The sequence below is a fragment of the Paramormyrops kingsleyae genome, chromosome 11, assembly GCF_048594095.1.
Source record: "Paramormyrops kingsleyae isolate MSU_618 chromosome 11, PKINGS_0.4, whole genome shotgun sequence".
Lineage (NCBI taxonomy): Eukaryota > Metazoa > Chordata > Actinopteri > Osteoglossiformes > Mormyridae > Paramormyrops > Paramormyrops kingsleyae.
This window is the reverse complement of record NC_132807.1, coordinates 18,231,956-18,250,658: the sequence shown is the minus strand read 5'-3', so window position 1 is coordinate 18,250,658 and position 18,703 is coordinate 18,231,956. Positions and strand designations below refer to the sequence as shown.

The following is an 18,703-nucleotide window of genomic DNA, read 5'->3' as shown; positions in this document are numbered from 1 at the left end:
TCTTGCACTGTGACCAACAAGAAATTTCGTGTGTGACCCATACATCATAAAGCTGAAGACGAGAATAATGATATTTTGACTTTGATTTGCTTAGACTGGTCCTCACGACCCCCCCCAGTCAGTCCACGTTCTGGGGAGCTGGGAGGAGCAAAAATGTGGACTGTTTGGGGGTCCCCAAGAACCGGGTTGAGAAACACTGTCCTAGACTAACCAGGAAGTTACTTTGGTTTACTGTGAGAAGAGCCCTCACTAAGGAAAGTGTGTCCATGCGTCCAGATCGGCAGGACATCTTTGTACAAGAAATGATGAGTGTCTGCCGCTGAGAATGCTGATGTCGCTGAAATGGACTGAAGTCAGGGCTAGATTTCATTCTGCTGAGGAAAGACGATCCAATGTGACTGTCCAGTGCCTGCTGGGATGGAATAACGCATGTTTTTCCCATAATGCAACAGATTACTTCGCATAGTCAAAAAACATGCGACTGGGTGAACTGGCATCTCAGACCGGCATCCCATTTGGGGTGTCCCCCGGCCTTGTGCCCAATGCTGCCTTGGATAGGCTCCAGCTCCCCCCAGTGGGGAGACTGAGTATCGGCCCTAAGAAACATCTGGAGGGGACAATGCATTAAACACACTGACTTTCAGTTAAAGTCCCTTTTATTTGACTAAAAATGACAAAATGTATAACACAAATCTTGTGACCGCTTTGAAAACATATCCGAATGGTCTAATACATTAACCGGGAAAGAAGGAGGTAAAGGTTTCATCATCTAAGCCCAAAGAGAGCACAAGGAACATTGGTGATATTGGGCATAAATATGCAGATAGAGATGTGAATATAATTAGCATAAAAACTCATTAAGTCAGTAAGTTGCATATCATTTGACGTGCTGAGGGTTTCAGAACCTGGCCGCTGACGTCACACTATATGGCCAAAAGCACGAGGACAGCAGCTTGTCCATCTTGCTCTCAAATCTTTGCACTTCACTGTCACTTTCCTTGCGGACGACCAGCACAGTTTTAACAGGGCAGAAATTTGGCAAACTGACTTGCCAAAAGATGAAAGATGGCACCATATAATAGTGCAAAGCGGAAAGTCACTAACCTCTTCTGTACAGCCACTCATTCTGCGGCTATTATTTGTTTCTGGAGATTGTGTGGCTGTGTTGTGTTGTCAGCAATGGATGTGGCTTAGTTAACCAGCGCCTATAATTCAGGGTCGTATCCACACACTTTTGGCCATATAGGGTATGTTGCTATAAGAAGGGTCTGAGTGTACATAGAGTCACATACCAAAGACAAATTTAGATAATTTACAGTTCAATCTACTTAATTAACACACATTTTATGTAGTTTTTATAAAACTGATTGCAGTTCAATTCAGAGATTTGACATTGATAAACGTGTTATTGCCACAAGTTTGCTTTTAAAACCTAGAACTGACCAAAGAGTATGGTGTCCTCTGCAGCCTGTCATGCAAAGTGTGCTGTACAGGGTGGGGCTAGGGGTGTGTCTGAGTTTGTGCCTGAGGACAAGTGTGTATGTGTCTGTGTTATCTGTAGCCCAGTAGGTTAGGACTCTGCACCCATGTCGGGAAAATTGTGGGTTGAGATCCCAGAACCACTGGGGCCAAATCACTACAGCAGTGTTTCCCAGTCCACTACTTGGGAACCCACAGTTGGTCCATGTTTTTGCTCCCTCCCAGCTCCTTGCCAGACAGACCACATTTTTGCTCCCTACTGGCTCCCTGGAGGGAGCAAAAACATGAACTGTCTGTGGGTCCCCGGAGACTGGATTGGGAAACTGCGCTATAGGAATCTTGAGAAAGGCCCTGAGCCCCAACTGCTTTGGGTAAAATTGGCTGCAAAATAAATAACGGTAGGGGTGACAAAATGAGCGTGTATCCGTGTATGTAAGTGTGCATGTCTGTATGTGATGGAGAGGAAGAGGATGATTGCACGTATGCTCAAGTAAGAATCAGGATCTACGGGGCTCAAGCTGACTTTGGAGACCCACGGGAGAGCTGACCTTCGGGGAGTGAGGCGCGAACCCGCGCATGTCTGTCTGTCCGTTAACCCGATTCTGTACCTGGTGCTTGGCCCCTCCCCCTGCGCTCCAGCCAGCTATATCCTGTGCAGCAGCAAACCCACAGGTAGCAGCAGGAAGTGGGAGGGAGCCAATGGGATCGCGGTGGCCTTCAGTGACTCTTGGTTGCTCTCGCCCTGGTCTGGCGGGCTGAGTGGGCTGGGCGGGGCTTGGGCCCGTGTGGAGCACATGTCATACAGGTTTCCCGAGAACTGCATCTTCCGGGACTCCTGCCGCAGGGACTCCCAGACCGCTGCTGCCTCGTCTGGGCAGCCTTCCAGTGCGGCATTGGCACACACGTGGAATTCATCCCATGACCTACAGAGGGCAGCAGAGACAGCTCACATTCAGAGGGTAATAGGTATTCTTTTATGGTATATTACAGACAGCTGGTTATTATAATTTTACTGCAGGCATTCACATGAAGGTGACTTATATGGCTATAATACAATTTATTCTATGCAGCTAGACATTTTTATAGTACAGTTTTCCTTGAAATATTCGACTGTCATTTATGAATTATTTCTCAAGAATACGTTTTTGGGTGTAAACAAAAAATGCAAAGCAGCCTATTAGAGCAATTTGAAGATACAATCCAAGATTCCTTGTTATTGGTTATTGGCTATGTGTGGTTATGGAGGTGTGTGTGTGTGTGTGTGTGTGTATATTACGTTGTGGGGACCAAATGTCCCTAAAATATGATAAAGACCTGTTATTTTGATGTTCTGAGGACCATTTTTTGGTCCTTATAAGAGGAAACTCAGTTTTATAAAATATTTCACTGTAATCAAAAAAACAAAAAATGACAAAAGTGTCATATTTTGTTTGGTGTGTGTGTGTTTGTGTGTAAATATGTGTAGTATAGATCATTAAGTATAGAGGTAACACTACAGCTGGTTTCCACATCCAAGTCACTCAGGTTGCCTAGCAATGCGGGTCTGACCCCTGGTTGGCACTGTCCGGCCTGATGCCCACCTACAGACGGTGTCGATCTCCTGCGTGCCCTCGTCCTTCTGCACACTGTCAGCCATGCTGTCGCCCAGGGCTAGAAGGCACTGAGCAAAGCCCTTGTAGATGGAGCCACACTTCCTGGTGGAGGCCAAGGGAACCAGCACTGCGAGGCAGGAGGTGGAGACAGACATTGGCGTTATCGGAGGGGGGGGGGGGGCTCTTCCCACCTCGGAATGCAAATCACGGTGCTGCTGTAACTGCTCTCAGGAGAATAATATAAATATACAAAAAAGGCAAAGTCCTTTACAAAAGAAAGGCTGCAGGACAAGGCCCCCACCCTTAATCCACATTCACCGCCTCCCCCCACCCTTAAGCTGGCCACATTCTTCAAGATGAATTTGACGGAATCCATGTCGTTTTGGCAGTTAGACGTCATATGATGTGTAATCACCACGTTGATTGCCATTTTGGGGTACCACCTGTTTAGGGGTCCCCAAGGTAAACGTTAGGATTTATTCTGATCCCACCCCCTGTCCACGATTGGCTGACATAAATGTAATGCCGCAGGATTGGTCGGCAGGACCAAATAATTATGCAGTATGCAGTTGCCAGCATGCTTTGCACTGCACTGCACTTTGAATAGTGTAAATAACAAAGCATTTGAGTATTTCTGTTCATAGTACCATGTAACAGTGTAATGTTTGCCATGGGATACGTGAGTATCTGCAAGTGTTGTTTAAACTATTATAACAGGGGCTTCCCTGTCTGTGCCGCATGTAGTATTAAATCAATACTGGCTGTTATTAAAGCAACATCCATTTTAATAGAGCTGTCATCTCCTTTATTAAAATGACTCGCGCACATGCCACAATACGTTTATTTGCTCTCTGTATGTGAGCATGGTGTGACATACAATACATTCATTTTTTGTTTTGTAAATTTTTAATGTTTATTTTATTTTATTATTTATTGGTGTACAGCACTTTGGTCAGCAATAGCTGTGTTTAAATGTGCTTTATAAATAAATTTGACTTACTTACTTACACTATATTGCGAAAAGTATTGGGACACCTGCCTTTACACACACATGAACTTTAATGACATCCCATTCTTAATACATAGGCTTTAATATGGAGTTGGCCCATCCTTTGCAGCTATAACAGCTTCAGCTCTTCTGGGAAGGCTGTCCACAAGGTTTAGGAGTGTGTTTATGGGAATTTTTGACCATTCTTCCAGGCACTTGTGAGGTCAGGCACTGATGTTGGATGAGAAGGCCTGGCTCACAGTCTCCGCTCTAATTCATTCCAAAGGTGTTTTATTGGGTTGAGGTCAGGGATCTGTGCAGGCCAGTCAAATTCCTCTAAACTAGACTCGCTCATCCATGTCTTTATGGACCTTGCTTTGTGCACTGGTGCGCAGTCATGTTGGAAGAGGAAGGGACCATCCACAAACTGTTCCCACAAAGTTGGGAGCATGAAATTGACCAAAATGGCTTCAAATGCTGCAGCATTAAGAGTTCCTTTTACTGGAACTAAGGGGCCAAGCCCAACACCTGAAAAACACCCCCACACCATAACCCCCCCTCTACCAAACTTTACACTTGGCACAATGCAGTCAGGCAAGTACCGTTCTCCTAGTAACTGCCAAACCCAGAGTCATCCATCGGACTGCCAGACAGAGAAGCGTGATTCATCACTCCAGAGAACATGTCTCCACTGCTCTAGAGTCCAGTGGCGGCCTGCTTTAAACCACTGCATTCAATGCTTTGCACTGCACTTGGTGATGTAAGGATTGGATGCAGCTGCTCGGCCATGGAAACCCATTCCATGAAGTTCTCTAAGCACTATTCTTGAGCTAATCTGAAGGCCACATGAAGTTTTCAGGTCTGTAGCTATTGACTCTGCAGACAGTTGGTGACTTCTGCACACTGTGCACCTCAGCATGTGTTGTCCCCGCTCTGTGATTTTACGCGGCCTATCACTTCGTGGCTGAGTTACTGTTGTTCCCAATTGCTTCCACTTTGTTATAATACCACTAACAGTTGACCGTGGAATATTTAGTAGTGAGGAAATTTCACAAATGGATTTATTGCACAGGTGGTGTCCTTTCATGGTACCACACTTGAATTCACTGAGCTCCTGAGAGTGACCCATTCCATTGCAAATGTTTGTAGAAGCAGCATGCATGCCTAGGGGCTTGATTTTATACACCTGTGGCTGTGGAAGTGAATGTAAGTGTAGAATGAACAAGGTAGCGACAGATTGTTCTGACCTTCATGTTCCATTTCATTTTGCCTGAATGTCATGTTAAGTATAAAGCGCCTCTTACTCCGCATTCTCTTCTCTCCCCCCACCCTCCCTCCGCATTCTCCTCTCTCCCCCCACCCTCCCTCCCCATTCTCCTCTCTCCCCCCACCCTCACTCCCCATTCTCCTCCCTCCCCATTCTCCTCTCTCCCCCCACCCTCCCTCCCCATTCTCCTCTCTCCCCCCACCCTCACTCCGCGTTCTCCTCTCTCCCCCCACCCTCCCTCCCCATTCTCCTCTCTCCCCCCACCCTCACTCCTCTCTCTCCTCTCTCCCCCCACCCTCCCTCCGCGTTCTCCTCTCTCCCCCCACCCTCACTCCTCTCTCTCCTCTCTCCCCCCACCCTCCCTCCGCATTCTCCTCTCTCCCCCCACCCTCACTCTGCATTCTCCTCTCTCCCCCCACCCTCCCTCCGCATTCTCCTCTCTCCCCCCACCCTCCCTCCTCTCCCTCCTCTCTCCCCCCACCCTCCCTCCGCATTCTCCTCTCTCCCCCCACCCTCACTCTGCCAGATGGACTGACTGTGGGTCTCTGAGGACTGGATTGGGAAACACTGGACTAGACACTGTCATGGAAAACTAACAGAACCAAGAGCACTGCAGGTGAACATCACAACGGGGTCAGCTAATCCACAGGGTCCATTCGGCACGGTGATTCTCCAGCTTCTCTGTCCATAGCAGCAGAAACACTGAACTCTGGTGGTGCTGGCACTGGAGGACTTACTCATTCAAAGAACGATTAATGGTGATGTGAAGAGAGAGACTGCAAAAGATGACAAGAAGAAGCAGGAGATGGAGCGTCCATCACCAAACGAAAGGCCGAGACACTCAGAAACAGCAGGATATGAATGTTCCTCAGCACAGCTGCATGTCTCAGCCCATAACCTACAGCAGCAGCATTAAGGGCATCCATTTGGGGGGGGGGGGGGGGGGGGGCACCATGTGGCTGGGTTGGTTAGGTTTCCGTACGGAAGGTTGCCAGCTCAAATCCCATGCTCAGCAGAGTAGCCACATCTCCACTGGACCCGTGAGCAAGGCCTTTAACCCCCCCCCCCCCCCCCCCAAAAAAAACAAAAAAAAAATGCTGGCTAACCAGTTCAGAGTCTAAGCTTCACTTTCACACATACATATGTGTTTAGAAGAAGAAGAGAAAGATGTGATATGCAGAAATGAAAGAATTCCAGTGATGTACCTTTTCTTATACTTATGCAAATGGAAAATAGTGCCACTTCATCTTAACAAGTATGTTAGGACTCACCATCCCACAATGCACCTGGAAACATTTCATAACAATGGCTGCACCCCTTCTTCATTCTTCATTAGCTGGCTCTCTTGCTCACAAGAGAATAAAACACACTCTTGCGGAAGCATCTTAATCCCACCTGAATTAGGCATGGACCTAAATTCTGGAGCTAAAGCTTCATTCTGGAGTTGAAGCTGTTTATTTGGTCTGCAGTTGGAGATTCATGATGCTGCACCGTCCTGATGATGGAGCGAGATGGGACGGCCCTCTCTGTTACATCACCAGCCGAGAAATTAGACTCAGGAAAACAATAACAGTCGGTGCCGCTTTACTTAACACACTTGACCTCATCATGTAACGTTTATCTCTATTAACTTTTTCCCAGCACATGCAGCTAAAAGGTAAACTGTGGCTGTCAGCTTGTGTCCTGTAATGTAACCACCGCTGTTTTCATCCCACGCCGGAAGCTCGCTGACTGCGGTTGGGGAAACGGCCACGGACTCCTGAGATGCACAACAGAGTCAGGAAATCCAGCAGGGACACCGACTCTAAACACGCCAGAAATAGGTACATGCCAAAAAAACGTGCAAAAAGTAAACATCTGGAGTGGCAAGAATCAATTTAGAGACATCAAGACTCTCTTGGGGTGGTGTGTGCTTCTCAAATGCTGCATACTGTGTAATGTTGGCTTTATTGATTTTCTAAATATAGTGATGAGTGTGATCATGTGATGAGTGTGATCATGTGACCCCCCGAAAGTACATTCATGTACAGCAGCTTGGCAAGCATGGAGCGTCACAGAACACTGAAAAACAAACGTAGACGCACAGCATCAATACCTCTGGGGAAGGCAGAAGGGAACAGGCATCAGAGGGCCTCTGATTGGCTGCAGAAGTCACATGGTACGTACAGGACTGCTGACGCTGGGGGAAACGAGTGCCCCCTCCGGGGTAAGAAAGTATCAAAGCACGCGATGATGACTGCCATTCCTGAGGCGAGGCGGGAAGTCGCGCTCTCCTGACGCTCCCAAAAAAGCTTCGTGCCGCCAACAGTCTAGAAGAGACAGACTCTCAGACAGACCGCCGGCGGCCGCGGGTCTTGCATGATAAGGAGGGGGCCAAGTCCCCGGCCTAACGGAGCGCTCCACTCTCCCTCCATTAGCCAGGCCAGGAGGGCCTCCTTCCCCCAGACACCACAAACGCCTCCTGACTGAACCCCCCCGAGTGGGGGTCTGGGGCCTCTCCGTTACATAACTCAGCATTTCCATGTGCCGACAGTCGTTTTATAAGCAAGTGGCGTCCCAGCATATCGATTTGTATCAATCGCTTACAGCCCAACTGAATCTCTCCTCGGACCCATGAGGATAAATCAAGCGGGGGGGGGGGGGGTTCACTACACAGAGCCCCCCCCCACCACATAAATCCTGATCTTCGTAGCTTAATGGAGGCGAGGTCACAGAGAAATCAGCAGCACGCCATGTGATTAATGACGCCCCCCTGCTCCTGGATCTACTCTTCATGTCGCTAACTGGCCTTTGGGGCAGGAATGAGTATCGTCTTGGCATCACTTGATTAAAAAGAACCGCATCCCAAAATGCTGACCAGGTACCGGGCCGGCAAATAGTGACAGAATGATCATCCTGGGACCGGCTGAAGACTAATGGCTTCGATATGTTGCGAGGGAAACAACACAGTGTTTATCGGAGACACCGAATTTGGTGCAACGTTTTTTTCCGAAACTTTACAGCTATCTGGTCTGGAGGAGGCCCAGATTAAAAATCACACCATGTTAATCACATCAACCACACCAAGTACAGATTTCCGAAGGACTGTAACTATTGCTGAGTACACCGCTCTGCAGATCGAGATATATCGGACAGAGAAATCGCACTACCTGAAGTACTTAAAGCGATACATTTAAGCAACAGCAGGGAATCCAAGCATGTACAGCATGTTGTGATGTATGGAGAAGTTCTCAGACACGTGCAATTTGCGGCCAGGCCGGTGTCCGAGAAATTAGCTGTAAAGCCTTCAAACACCAGCATGTGGAGGCAATTGCTACAGGCATGACTTACAGCTTAATTATTTAATCAGTAGATATAACAGTCTGTGACTCTTCATCATAGCTCGGAACGTGGCAGATCGCCCCCTTCGGACTATCAACAGGCATCACGGCTACTATGTTTAATAATAACAACAATAAATAATAACTGTACAACCAGAGCAGAGCAAACATCCTGTGAACTCAAAGCCCAACTAATTACCACCGGAGGATCTGGGGATGTTACCATGGTAACTGTCGCCAACACCTTTTAAATCGATCTGTCGTTAAGCATGCCGAGCTAATGAGCCCACTGACAGCAGCATCAACATCGCGTGCGAGAGGCTACGGAGACACACGGTGTGTGTTTGTGTGTGTGTGTGTCATATATATTGCCAAATGTCCCCAGAATGTGATAAAAAGTTTTTTTATTTTTTCAATCCCGGCAAGGAGAAATTCAAATTTGTAAAAATTTATGACTGCAATCAAAAAACTAAAAATGCCAAAAGGCTTGTATTTTATTTGGTAACTTATAGTTAAGGTTAGGGCTGGGTAGGGTAGTTAAGGTTGTCATTTTTGGGATTAGGGTTTTGCCCATAGAAATGAATGGAGAGTCCCCACAATGATAGGACTATATGAAGTGTGTGTGTGTCAGACCCAGAAAGCATGTGATGAAAGGAAAAAAACACCAGGCAGAAGAGCAGAATTCCAGTCACCCAGTGGCGGATTTCAAATTATCACCCACCTGTTAAGATACCTGCCATTGTACTGGTCACTCCCCAGACTGAATACGGCTGACATGCAGTGGGGGGGTTCTGTGCGAGGCAGGCGATGGGGGTGATGGGGGGGGGGGGGCTGAACTCCCCTTATCAGCCGTACTGAGGCTACCTCAGCCAGGTGTCAATCACACACAATACCTGCAGTCACACCTCTCTCCGGGGGGGGCAGAGAAGGAAGCTCATGGGAGGCTGACAGGGAAAGAGTGAGAATTGGGAAAAAAGGACAAAAGGAGGCAGAAAGACGGAGAAGAAAAGGCTTTCTACCTTGTTATGAAGAAAATGAGGGCAAAAGCAGGAAAACTCTCTCAGTCCATCAAGGCTCTGAGCGTCACTTTGGCCGCGTGATCCCATGGTCGCAGTCACCTCACCCTGACTGTACACAGCAAAAAGCCACCTGTTAATTTAGGTGACCTGTCATTTATACCACTCCGAGCTTTCTGACCCCAAGTCAGTGGATCAGACCTGCTACCACTAAATCATTGGGAAGCCAGATATTCAGATACAGGCACAGACAGGCACACAGATACACGCAGACACAGATACACACAGACAGGCACACAGATACACGCAGACACACAGATACACACAGACAGGCACACAGATACACACAGACAGGCACACAGATACACGCAGACACACAGATACACACAGACAGGCACACAGATACACACAGACACAGATACACACGCAGACACACAGATACACACAGACAGGCACACAGATACACGCAGACACAGATACACACAGACAGGCACACAGATACACGCAGACACACAGATACACACAGACAGGCACACAGATACACACAGACACAGATACACACGCAGACACACAGATACACACGCAGACACAGATACACACGCAGACACACAGATACACACGCAGACACAGATACACACAGACACAGATACACACGCAGACACACAGATACACACAGACAGGCACACAGATACACACGCAGACACACAGATACACACACGCACTCACTTGCACGTACAGTGCTCCAAATCCCCAGCACCCAGCTGGACTCCTCTCCCTGACTAGGTCATAAGTCCAAACAACACAACATAAGCCACAGTGAAATTTATACCTTGACCCAGCAAAAAGTAAATGCTGAGTTTAAAATGTCACGCTGGGAATATTCCGAGTTGGTGTGCCTACGCAGCAAGCATTCCAGTACTGAAAATAAGATACAAGTAAGTCAGGCCTTACAGACCAATCTAGTCCTTCCATATCTATGCTGCCTGATTCTGTGCCGTATTCAGGTCTGGGAGAGATGGGAGAACTTCTAGGATCAGCACGGACAGCTCTCTCTGCGTGAGTGCGTGTGTGTGTGTGTGTGTGTCCAAGCCAGTGAGATTAATAAGATGGTGTGTTATTTAAAATCCCTTATCGCATCTAGATCTTCCTTCCAACTCTCTTGCCAAGTAAAACCTGAATTTAAAAGTGCAGCCGCTGGTATCTGCCTGTATATGTAGGACTGTGCACTTTTTAATCAGTTTGTGTCGAACTGAGACCCCCCAACTGAAAATGCATAATAATAGTACAATGCACAATAATAGTGAGAGCAGGATGGGATTGTTGTCACCAAACTGCTACACTGAAGTTCACGGACTTTTTCATCATCGTTGCCAAAGGCTTTCTCTCTTTTTTTGACCCCGTCTTACGTAGAGTGTAGCCTGAAATGCCATTCAAACCTTGGGTTGCCTGGGGGGGAGGTTGAGAGATTAACAGAGATACTCCTTTCATGTTTAATCCCCATCCCCATGGCTGGTCCCACTTATAACCCACTGCCGTAGAACTTCAGGTGATGGCCAGTAGGTGGCAGAGTTCCGACTCGAACTACAGCAAGAAGCTGAAGTTACCCGCCTGTGTGCTGAGGGACCGACTCCATCCGCAGATCCACTTAGGAGCACCCGAGGATCTTCTTCTTCTTGAGTTTCATCAGATGCGCCCCGTGTTTGTCCCAAAGGCACCAGATCATTCGTCACCCATCAAGAAGACGCGAGCCAGCCTTAAAATGTGAGGCGTTCTGAACAGGACCAACCGGAGATCCAGGTCCCATGCATGTGAAGAACTAGAGATCATTGTGAAGGCTGCATGTTTGATAGACATAACCATGTTCCCCTTAGCAACACAGACGAACTTGGATCAAAAGAATCAAGCTGGATCCCTTCATCTGTTACCATTTCTGTCTTCTTCATCAGTGGCTCCTGCCCACTGACACCAGTAGCTGTTTCACTTGCCATCACTGTACTCAGACTTCTCCTGTACCCTGCATGAAACAGTTGGGGGGGGGCTGGGTATCGATCTAACGGTGTTCTTACATTTCGGAAAAACCGCCAGGGCAAAGCCGCTGGGTGAAACTAGATGAGACTGGAGGAGACAGGATGAGACTGGATGAGACTGGTAAAAAAAAAAGACTGTGGTTTCTCCACAGGCAGGTCACTCCCACTGACATCCAAGCAGTTCCCAGTACTACAAGGAGACATCTAGCTGCGTCAGCAGTAAAGGATTAAGTAATCCTCGATTTGCTGAGGCAGAAATGCTAGTACAAGTCTACTAAGACTCTTACATCTATCTTTGAAATTGGACAGTTCTTACTGAGAACAGAAAACATTCTAGAAGAAGATGTTTCTCCTATTTAAATCCTAAACAGATGAATAACAACTAGCAACTAGAGGAGGCAGGACCAACCAATTAGATGTCTTGGTCCCACCTCCTCTACAATCTGATTGGTTATCTCTCTGAACCAATCATTTTTCCTTCTATCCTCAAAACTCCCATTATGGAGTATTATATAGCACTGTATAATATGTAGGTGGAGAGTGTGACCTTGTAACCTTTAGCGAATGCAGACCAGTTACTGCTGTGTATGATGTGACTAAAATAAGGATGAATAAGAACCTTGTGTTGGCTTACAAGTTTCTGCTGTTAGTTATCTTATGTTAGCCTTTGACGTATGAATTTGTACTTTAATTAGTGCAGCTTATCACTACTTTGAAGGCCCAGAATATTCCGTGCTGTGGCTAAGCATCTCAGGACCACCTGAAACCGCCAAAACTTGTTACTTTTTATCAGTGAAACCTGGAAAGTTTTGCTTTCCCTCTGTAGTTCTGGGCTCTTCACCAAAACTATACAAAGTAACAATATCGCCCTGGTCATGTTTTCCAGCCTTATCACACAGGTGCGAGGAATATCAGAGCCCTGGGAAGGGAGGCAGAAACCCCCTGATAGCGAATGATCCAGAAAAATGATGCTTGGAAAACCCCTGTGACGAATATCTTGATAAGAGATATAAAAAGTGTATTACAAAAAGGTGTAATTCGCAATGGGACAGAATCCTGCAGGGGGTCCCGCCTTGGATGTAACTTTGATGTCGCAATAAAGACTGCGGTTGAAGATCTACACAAGGGGCTCCCGGCTCCTGATTGGCAGGGAAAGAAAAAAACCACAACACCACGAGCGAATAACACTCCAGCATCAGAGACGATATCTAGAATGCGTACCTTTTTGATACCTTTTTGGTTTTTGGTTATGCCATGTAAAAATTTCAACAAAAATATTTTGATTAAAAAAAACTTCTTGTAGTGTAACATTGTTCGGAAAAACATTTCAGTCTTCTGCTAATTACCCATACTTCCCTCACATCCTCTCTCACTGCAGATGATCCTACATCACGTTGCTGCGGAGAGACAGCCACAATCAATAGCCAATTCTCCAGATCAACTGCTCCTCAGAGGAGAATATGGATCCGGTCCAAGACCTTTCCTCAGACAGACCACCAAAGGAGGTCGAGCTGTCCTACCGACAGACGTCCTGTGATGAAACCGCTGCTGTGGTCTCCATCACTGACCAGCTGACACTTCACAAAATATTCAAAGCAAATCTTATTTATAATAACTCTGTTAAAAACTGGCTTTTTATTTTCAGTCATTTCTAGGCAAGTAGGTAGGTAGGTATATTTTATTGGTCTCCAGGGGGAAATGTCTTTAAAAAACTCAGATGCTGCATCTGTTGTTGTTACAGAGAGACATACATTGCTGAACACAAAAAAACAACAAAAACCAATAGATGCGGATCGGGGCCATGTCTGACGTAAAGGAGGAACTTTCTGGAATCCCAGAAATCACTTTCAAAGGTCAAGGGCGGGCAAATGCACTCTCTGCATCTTTGAGTGGCCTGAGTGCATATCCTGGAAATATACAGGATCAGAGAGTCATGCAAGGCTTGGGGGGGGGGGGGGTCTGTAATGTTTTATAGTTAAGCCCCAAAGCAGGTGCATTATGTGATCTTTTTCACAGACAAAATGGATTATACAGTAATGAAGGAGGATGCTTGCCTGCAGGGGGGGGGGGTGGGTTGGCAGAGTGAGGGCACAGGAAGAGCCTCAGAAATCCTACATCCTGCTCTCCACTGTTACTGTATCTGCACCGCGGCCCAGAGAAGCTTCCTGGAGCCGCGTTAGAACCCCACCCAGAATGCTCTCATCCCATTTCGGGAATCTCGCTCCGTGTGGCCCTCAGATCCAGACAGACATGCGAAGGTATTTGTCTCTCTAGGTGTCAGTCTCAGTCCTGGAGGAGAAGCTACTCCTTGCCGGAGAATAATCAAGAAAAACTAATCACAATACAAAAAATGAAAAAGTGCTTAATTAGTGTCACGGGCACATGCCATGTGACTGTGACATGTAGCGGTGACAAGGGAGGGGGAAACATTAGCGGTATTGCTAATCAGGAAGGAGCTCCATCTTACAGCGGTTTCTGAGGTCTTCCCAGCTCTGTGAATTTCCCCGCAAGACGCCTGCAATAAACGAAGAAAACACGGCGCTGGCAAACTCCAGCTGTCGGCTGGAACTCTGAGCGCCTGTCATCCTCAACGTCAGGCAGAACTTCAGCCCGGCTTCTGCGCAGAAACTACACTGTGCACACTACACTCTCCGGTGTAACATCTCGGGAAGTGAGATTTCATCAGCAAATCCCTCCTGCCTCGTCCATCACTCCGAACATCTTTCACTCCCCATCACATCTTTTCTGACCCGAATATGACAGGTAGTCACACAGGTAAAGACTTGACCCACTTTGGCCGTGACAGCATGGATTTTCTTTGACGTGAACATGGGAACTGTGGCACATACTGGACCTAATGAGCTTGTACTGACCCAGGAGCCGTAAGAAATCAGAAGCTATAGTGGAGCAGCCTACCATGCATGTCGTTGACCTCCTCCTTTCCCCCGACCCTCTCCCACCCCCCCTCTTTCACCTGTTCCTCCTTCACCCCCTTTTCTTCCACAAAATCAGCACAGCACCAGAGCCATACCAAGGGACAGGGGGGGCGCTGCTACTTCACTGCCCGCTGGTTTCATCATCCATCTCTGGCCTTTACCTCCACCTGACTGATGTCACGACGCGTTCAGTTCGGCAGAGACTTTCGAGCGTTGCGAGAGGAGCCAGTGAAGGGGGTCCCGTGACAGAGCCCCCACAGAACAGCCCTCACCCAAAAGCTGGAACGTACTGTGAAAAAAATGAATGGAATAATAAGACCAAAATCATCAAGTAAAAATGAGTAAATATACAGCATATGTGAGCAAGTGACTGTGACTTGCTATTATTATCCCAAATAGTCGTCACTGCAGCAAATCAGCGGCCCTGGTCCCATGGTAACATCTAACCTCCATCGAAGCTCTCCAGAGAAGGGTGTTTATAGTGACTCACTTTGAGTTTTTCAGATAGAGCCGAAATCGGGATGCAAACTGTAACCGGGACTGCTAAATATTCATTTTCAGGCACCTTCATTGGCAAGTCATCTGTTTTTTTGAAGTCTGATGTCATGTTGCATTCTTGATGGAGCGATTCAGAAGACAATGGGGAGATTGACCAAGTTTGGGCGAGAGTCTGCACTCAGAGGAAGAGGAGTTACATGCAGCTCTGCCCCACCTGCCGTCTTTGATGGTGCTGGCTGGTCCCTGAACACAGAACAAATTTGCATTCACTTTGGCAATTAAGTGGCAGTAATGAAGTGACTGCAAGGTAAGGACCTTTTCGGTGACACTCAGGGACACAAGCAGCATGAGCCAGGCGATTATCTACATCGAAGCTGTTTTTGATGGGGTGTGTGTGTGTGGTCCAGGTATACCTTACCTTGTGGGGACCAAATGTCCCCAAAACGTGATGAATACCCATTTTTTTTTACCTTATGGGTATTAGTTTCCTGGTACCCATATGGGAAAACTCTATTTTTTTTAAATCCAATGAAAAAACTAAAAACGCAAAAAAACTCGTATTTTATTTGGTTACTTATGGTTATGGTTGGGGCTGAGTAGGGGTTTGGGTTGTCATAGTTAGCATTAGCATTTTACCTATAGAAATGAATGAGCGGTCCCCAAAAATGTATCATTACACATCCGTCTGTCTGTCTGCATGTCTGTCTGCATGTCTGTCTGTGTGTGTGTGTGTGTGTGTGTGTGTGTGTGTGTAAGAAAGTAAGCATGTTTGAATGTTCCTGCGGCTGGCTGGTTTGAGTCCCAGTGTCGGCAGTGTGATGTCACCATTGGGCCCCTTAGAAGGCCCTTAACTCCCAATTGCTCCAAGTACTCTCTAGCCCTTCTTTCTCAATTAACATTGCTCTGGCAACCCCAAAATAAATAACATGTAATGTTCCTTTAGAATAAACAACGACCTGTCACCTGTGGTATCTACAGGGCGGCAACTGTCTGCAAAGTCTATTCTGCTTATTACAGCGCATGATTAATACAGCCAAAGTGTCATGCAGATTACGGAGATGTCAGGGTGTAACAGAGTAAAGTGCCAAACGAGAACCTCACTACACTCTCCACTGGCAACAAAAAACCAGCAGGGGGCTGTCATGAGAACGAGGCAGCTTTTACACCGCAAGCGGATCCGCACCAGCTGATTGGTCATCGTGTGGCTCGGTCCCTCCACAGTCAATGACACGAGAGGTTTAAGGGTTCGTTTAAATCTTCAAGTTGGCATCAGCGGTATGAAGACTCCGTTTTTCTGGCTGTTACCCATCTTGACAGGTAGTGACACAACTGAAGTTAGGTCTCAGAAAACATCCACTCCAGAATATATCAGAATATATATTCAAAACAGTTCACTGACTGCAATGAAAATTTCATTATAGAGCTGTACAGAACAGTGGTCAGTGTTTAGAAGAGGCCATGATGTAGAGGTGTGGAAATAAATGATCAAAGGCCAAATAAATATTTAATATTGAGCCTCGATTGTTTCAAGCAAAAATATATATATATTAAATAGATAAAAGTTGTTAGGCAACTACATAAAATTCCCACCCGCAAAGACACAAAAAACAGAAGAATCAGTTGGATTCGAACCCTTCAAATGGAGCTAGTGCGTATTGCTTCCCAAGCTACCTCCCTAAGTCTCCCAGCGTCAATAACGGTATTACGTCGCGATTACACGATGCACCATCTCACCTCGTCAGCTAGAAAGAAGAAACGCAAAAGATGTCAATCATCACGGAGAAGGATCACGTGATGCGCCATTCAGAAATGCAAGTCTCTAATGGGCAAACTGCGGGAGAGGCTGTCTGTGCCTCATTATTCACTTGTCATCAGATATTTCATCTCTACCCCAAGAACCAGTGTTCACAACACTGTCATTTCTCGAGATAAAATTAAAAAAACGGATTTGTTGATCTTAAAAGTTTGCATAAGATTGTTTAAGTAAAAGGCAATGCTGCCTTTGCATTAAGACAGTAAGGAGGAAACGTGCCGCGCGCATCCAGCACTTCCCGACGGGACAGCGCGCTATTCCCACAACCCACAAACTGTTGACAAACCAAAGGCAGATTAAGGAGATAAACCTCACCAGAGAGCTGATCTGTGTCCAGGTTTTGTAGGTGAATCCCGGTTCATGCTCACAGTGGCGGTGGGACTGAACAGACCCGGCATCGCTTTTAATGCAACGAATCTGTATAGTTTTTCATTAGGATAAGTGATGCACTCACAAGCCGTTGTTTTACGTAACAGACGGAAAAATGTAAAATTGGTACTGGAAAATCAAATAGCACAATTTCCCTCAATATCATACTAAAATAATTACGACGTTAAAATAAAATAAAAAACCCCAATGAAACCAAAGCAATATGAAACACTTCTCTTGTACTGCTGACCACACTTAAATCCAAGTATAGGCTAATCACATATTTTTTAATTATTTGATAATGTAATTCATGGATCGATAATAACGCTTTACTCGTAATACTTCCTTTAGTGCATTCACGCTGATTTAGTTATTAAAATAGTGTATAATCAACTCAATAAGAGTTATAAAGACAATGAGAGTCAATACTGATTATCAGTGCGGATCTGCATGTTTCATATACTTAATATCATAGAGAAACGCAAAGGCATGCAAGATTTAAAATACACTGGAGAAGCAATCGTTTAATTAAAGGTTTCACTACCTGCAAAAGGTACATACATTTCAATTTTAAAAGAACTATCCTCGCATCGCTTTCAAAAGCTGCAATCAAAACAAGTCTTTTTACTTTTAGCGGGCGCTGAAAAAATATATAGGCTAAGTATTTTTCACACGACAGACAACATGTACTTACTCAACTGCAGTGCAACAGGCATGAGGAGGACAGCGCAGTTTGCGTGGGGTCTCATACTTTATAATCCGACCGGGAAACAGCTGGACCCGGAGAGCCTTGGCGAAGGAGCGGGCGGTGTGGAGGTAAGCGGAGCGCAGTGCTCTGCACCTGGCCGCTTCCGCAGAAATGGGGCAGCACGCAGCATCCCGGATAAATAAGCCAGGCGGAGCCAGCGAGCAAAGGGGGCGAGGAGGAGCGGAAACCACCGAAGCGCCGGGGACCCGAGATCTTCGAAGAAATGCGGCCAGTCGCTGCTATAATACCGTATATCTCAGACTCAGTCTGGACTTCTCGGCGGCATGCAACATCACGCAATCCCAGCGTGTTTCTTATACATCAGTGTATCTTGTATAAAATTTAATTCAGTCCTTCGAGGGACACAGAATAGTCAAACTATTTTTCGCAAACCTAATCTAAATGTACGAGGGAAAACGACGTGTACATCTTGTAAAACTTTACTGTAGTTACACACCATTGACTGAAATTCGTGTCACGATGTTTTTCGTTGTATTGTTCGTCTCAGCAGTATTCTTTAAGGCAGGAGATCTCTGTACCAATATGTTGTTGTCCATTTACAACGGTGGTTTGAAGATACGGGGTTCGATCGGGACATGCAGCTGACTATTCACGCGATGATAAAAGTTGTTTCCAAAAACGCTCAGACC

The 18,703-nt window shown here is 46.4% G+C and overlaps 1 protein-coding gene across 2 annotated transcripts; it reads right to left on the bottom strand.

Annotated features, from left to right (window-relative positions):
• Nucleotides 1-638: 638 nt before the first annotated feature.
• Nucleotides 639-18,217, bottom strand: LOC111846749 (neuritin-like protein). 2 transcript variants are annotated; one of them, XM_023817282.2, is made up of 3 exons: nt 18,000-18,217; nt 3,060-3,198; nt 639-2,402 (listed from the first exon to the last, which is right to left on the bottom strand). In XM_023817282.2, the coding sequence occupies exons 1-3, from the start codon at nt 18,052-18,054 to the stop codon at nt 2,123-2,125; spliced, it is 474 nt and encodes a 157-aa protein (XP_023673050.1). In that variant the 5' UTR covers nt 18,055-18,217; the 3' UTR covers nt 639-2,122. The 2 variants fall into 2 exon arrangements, with proteins under 2 accessions (XP_023673050.1, XP_072574290.1); XM_072718189.1 differs by lacking the exon at nt 18,000-18,217 and adding an exon at nt 10,389-10,573.
• Nucleotides 18,218-18,703: the final 486 nt, after the last annotated feature.

Bases quoted from the DNA above. Each gene is read 5' to 3' on its own strand.
- LOC111846749 (XM_023817282.2), bottom strand. From the start codon at position 18,054: ATGAGACCCCACGCAAACTGCGCTGTCCTCCTCATGCCTGTTGCACTG. The intron at 3,199-17,999 runs GTAAGTACATGT...CCTGCCTCGCAG, and splicing joins GCCTGTTGCACTGCAGTTGA to TGCTGGTTCCCTTGGCCTCC. The intron at 2,403-3,059 runs GTGGGCATCAGG...TGCCCTCTGTAG, and splicing joins GAGATCGACACCGTCTGTAG to GTCATGGGATGAATTCCACG.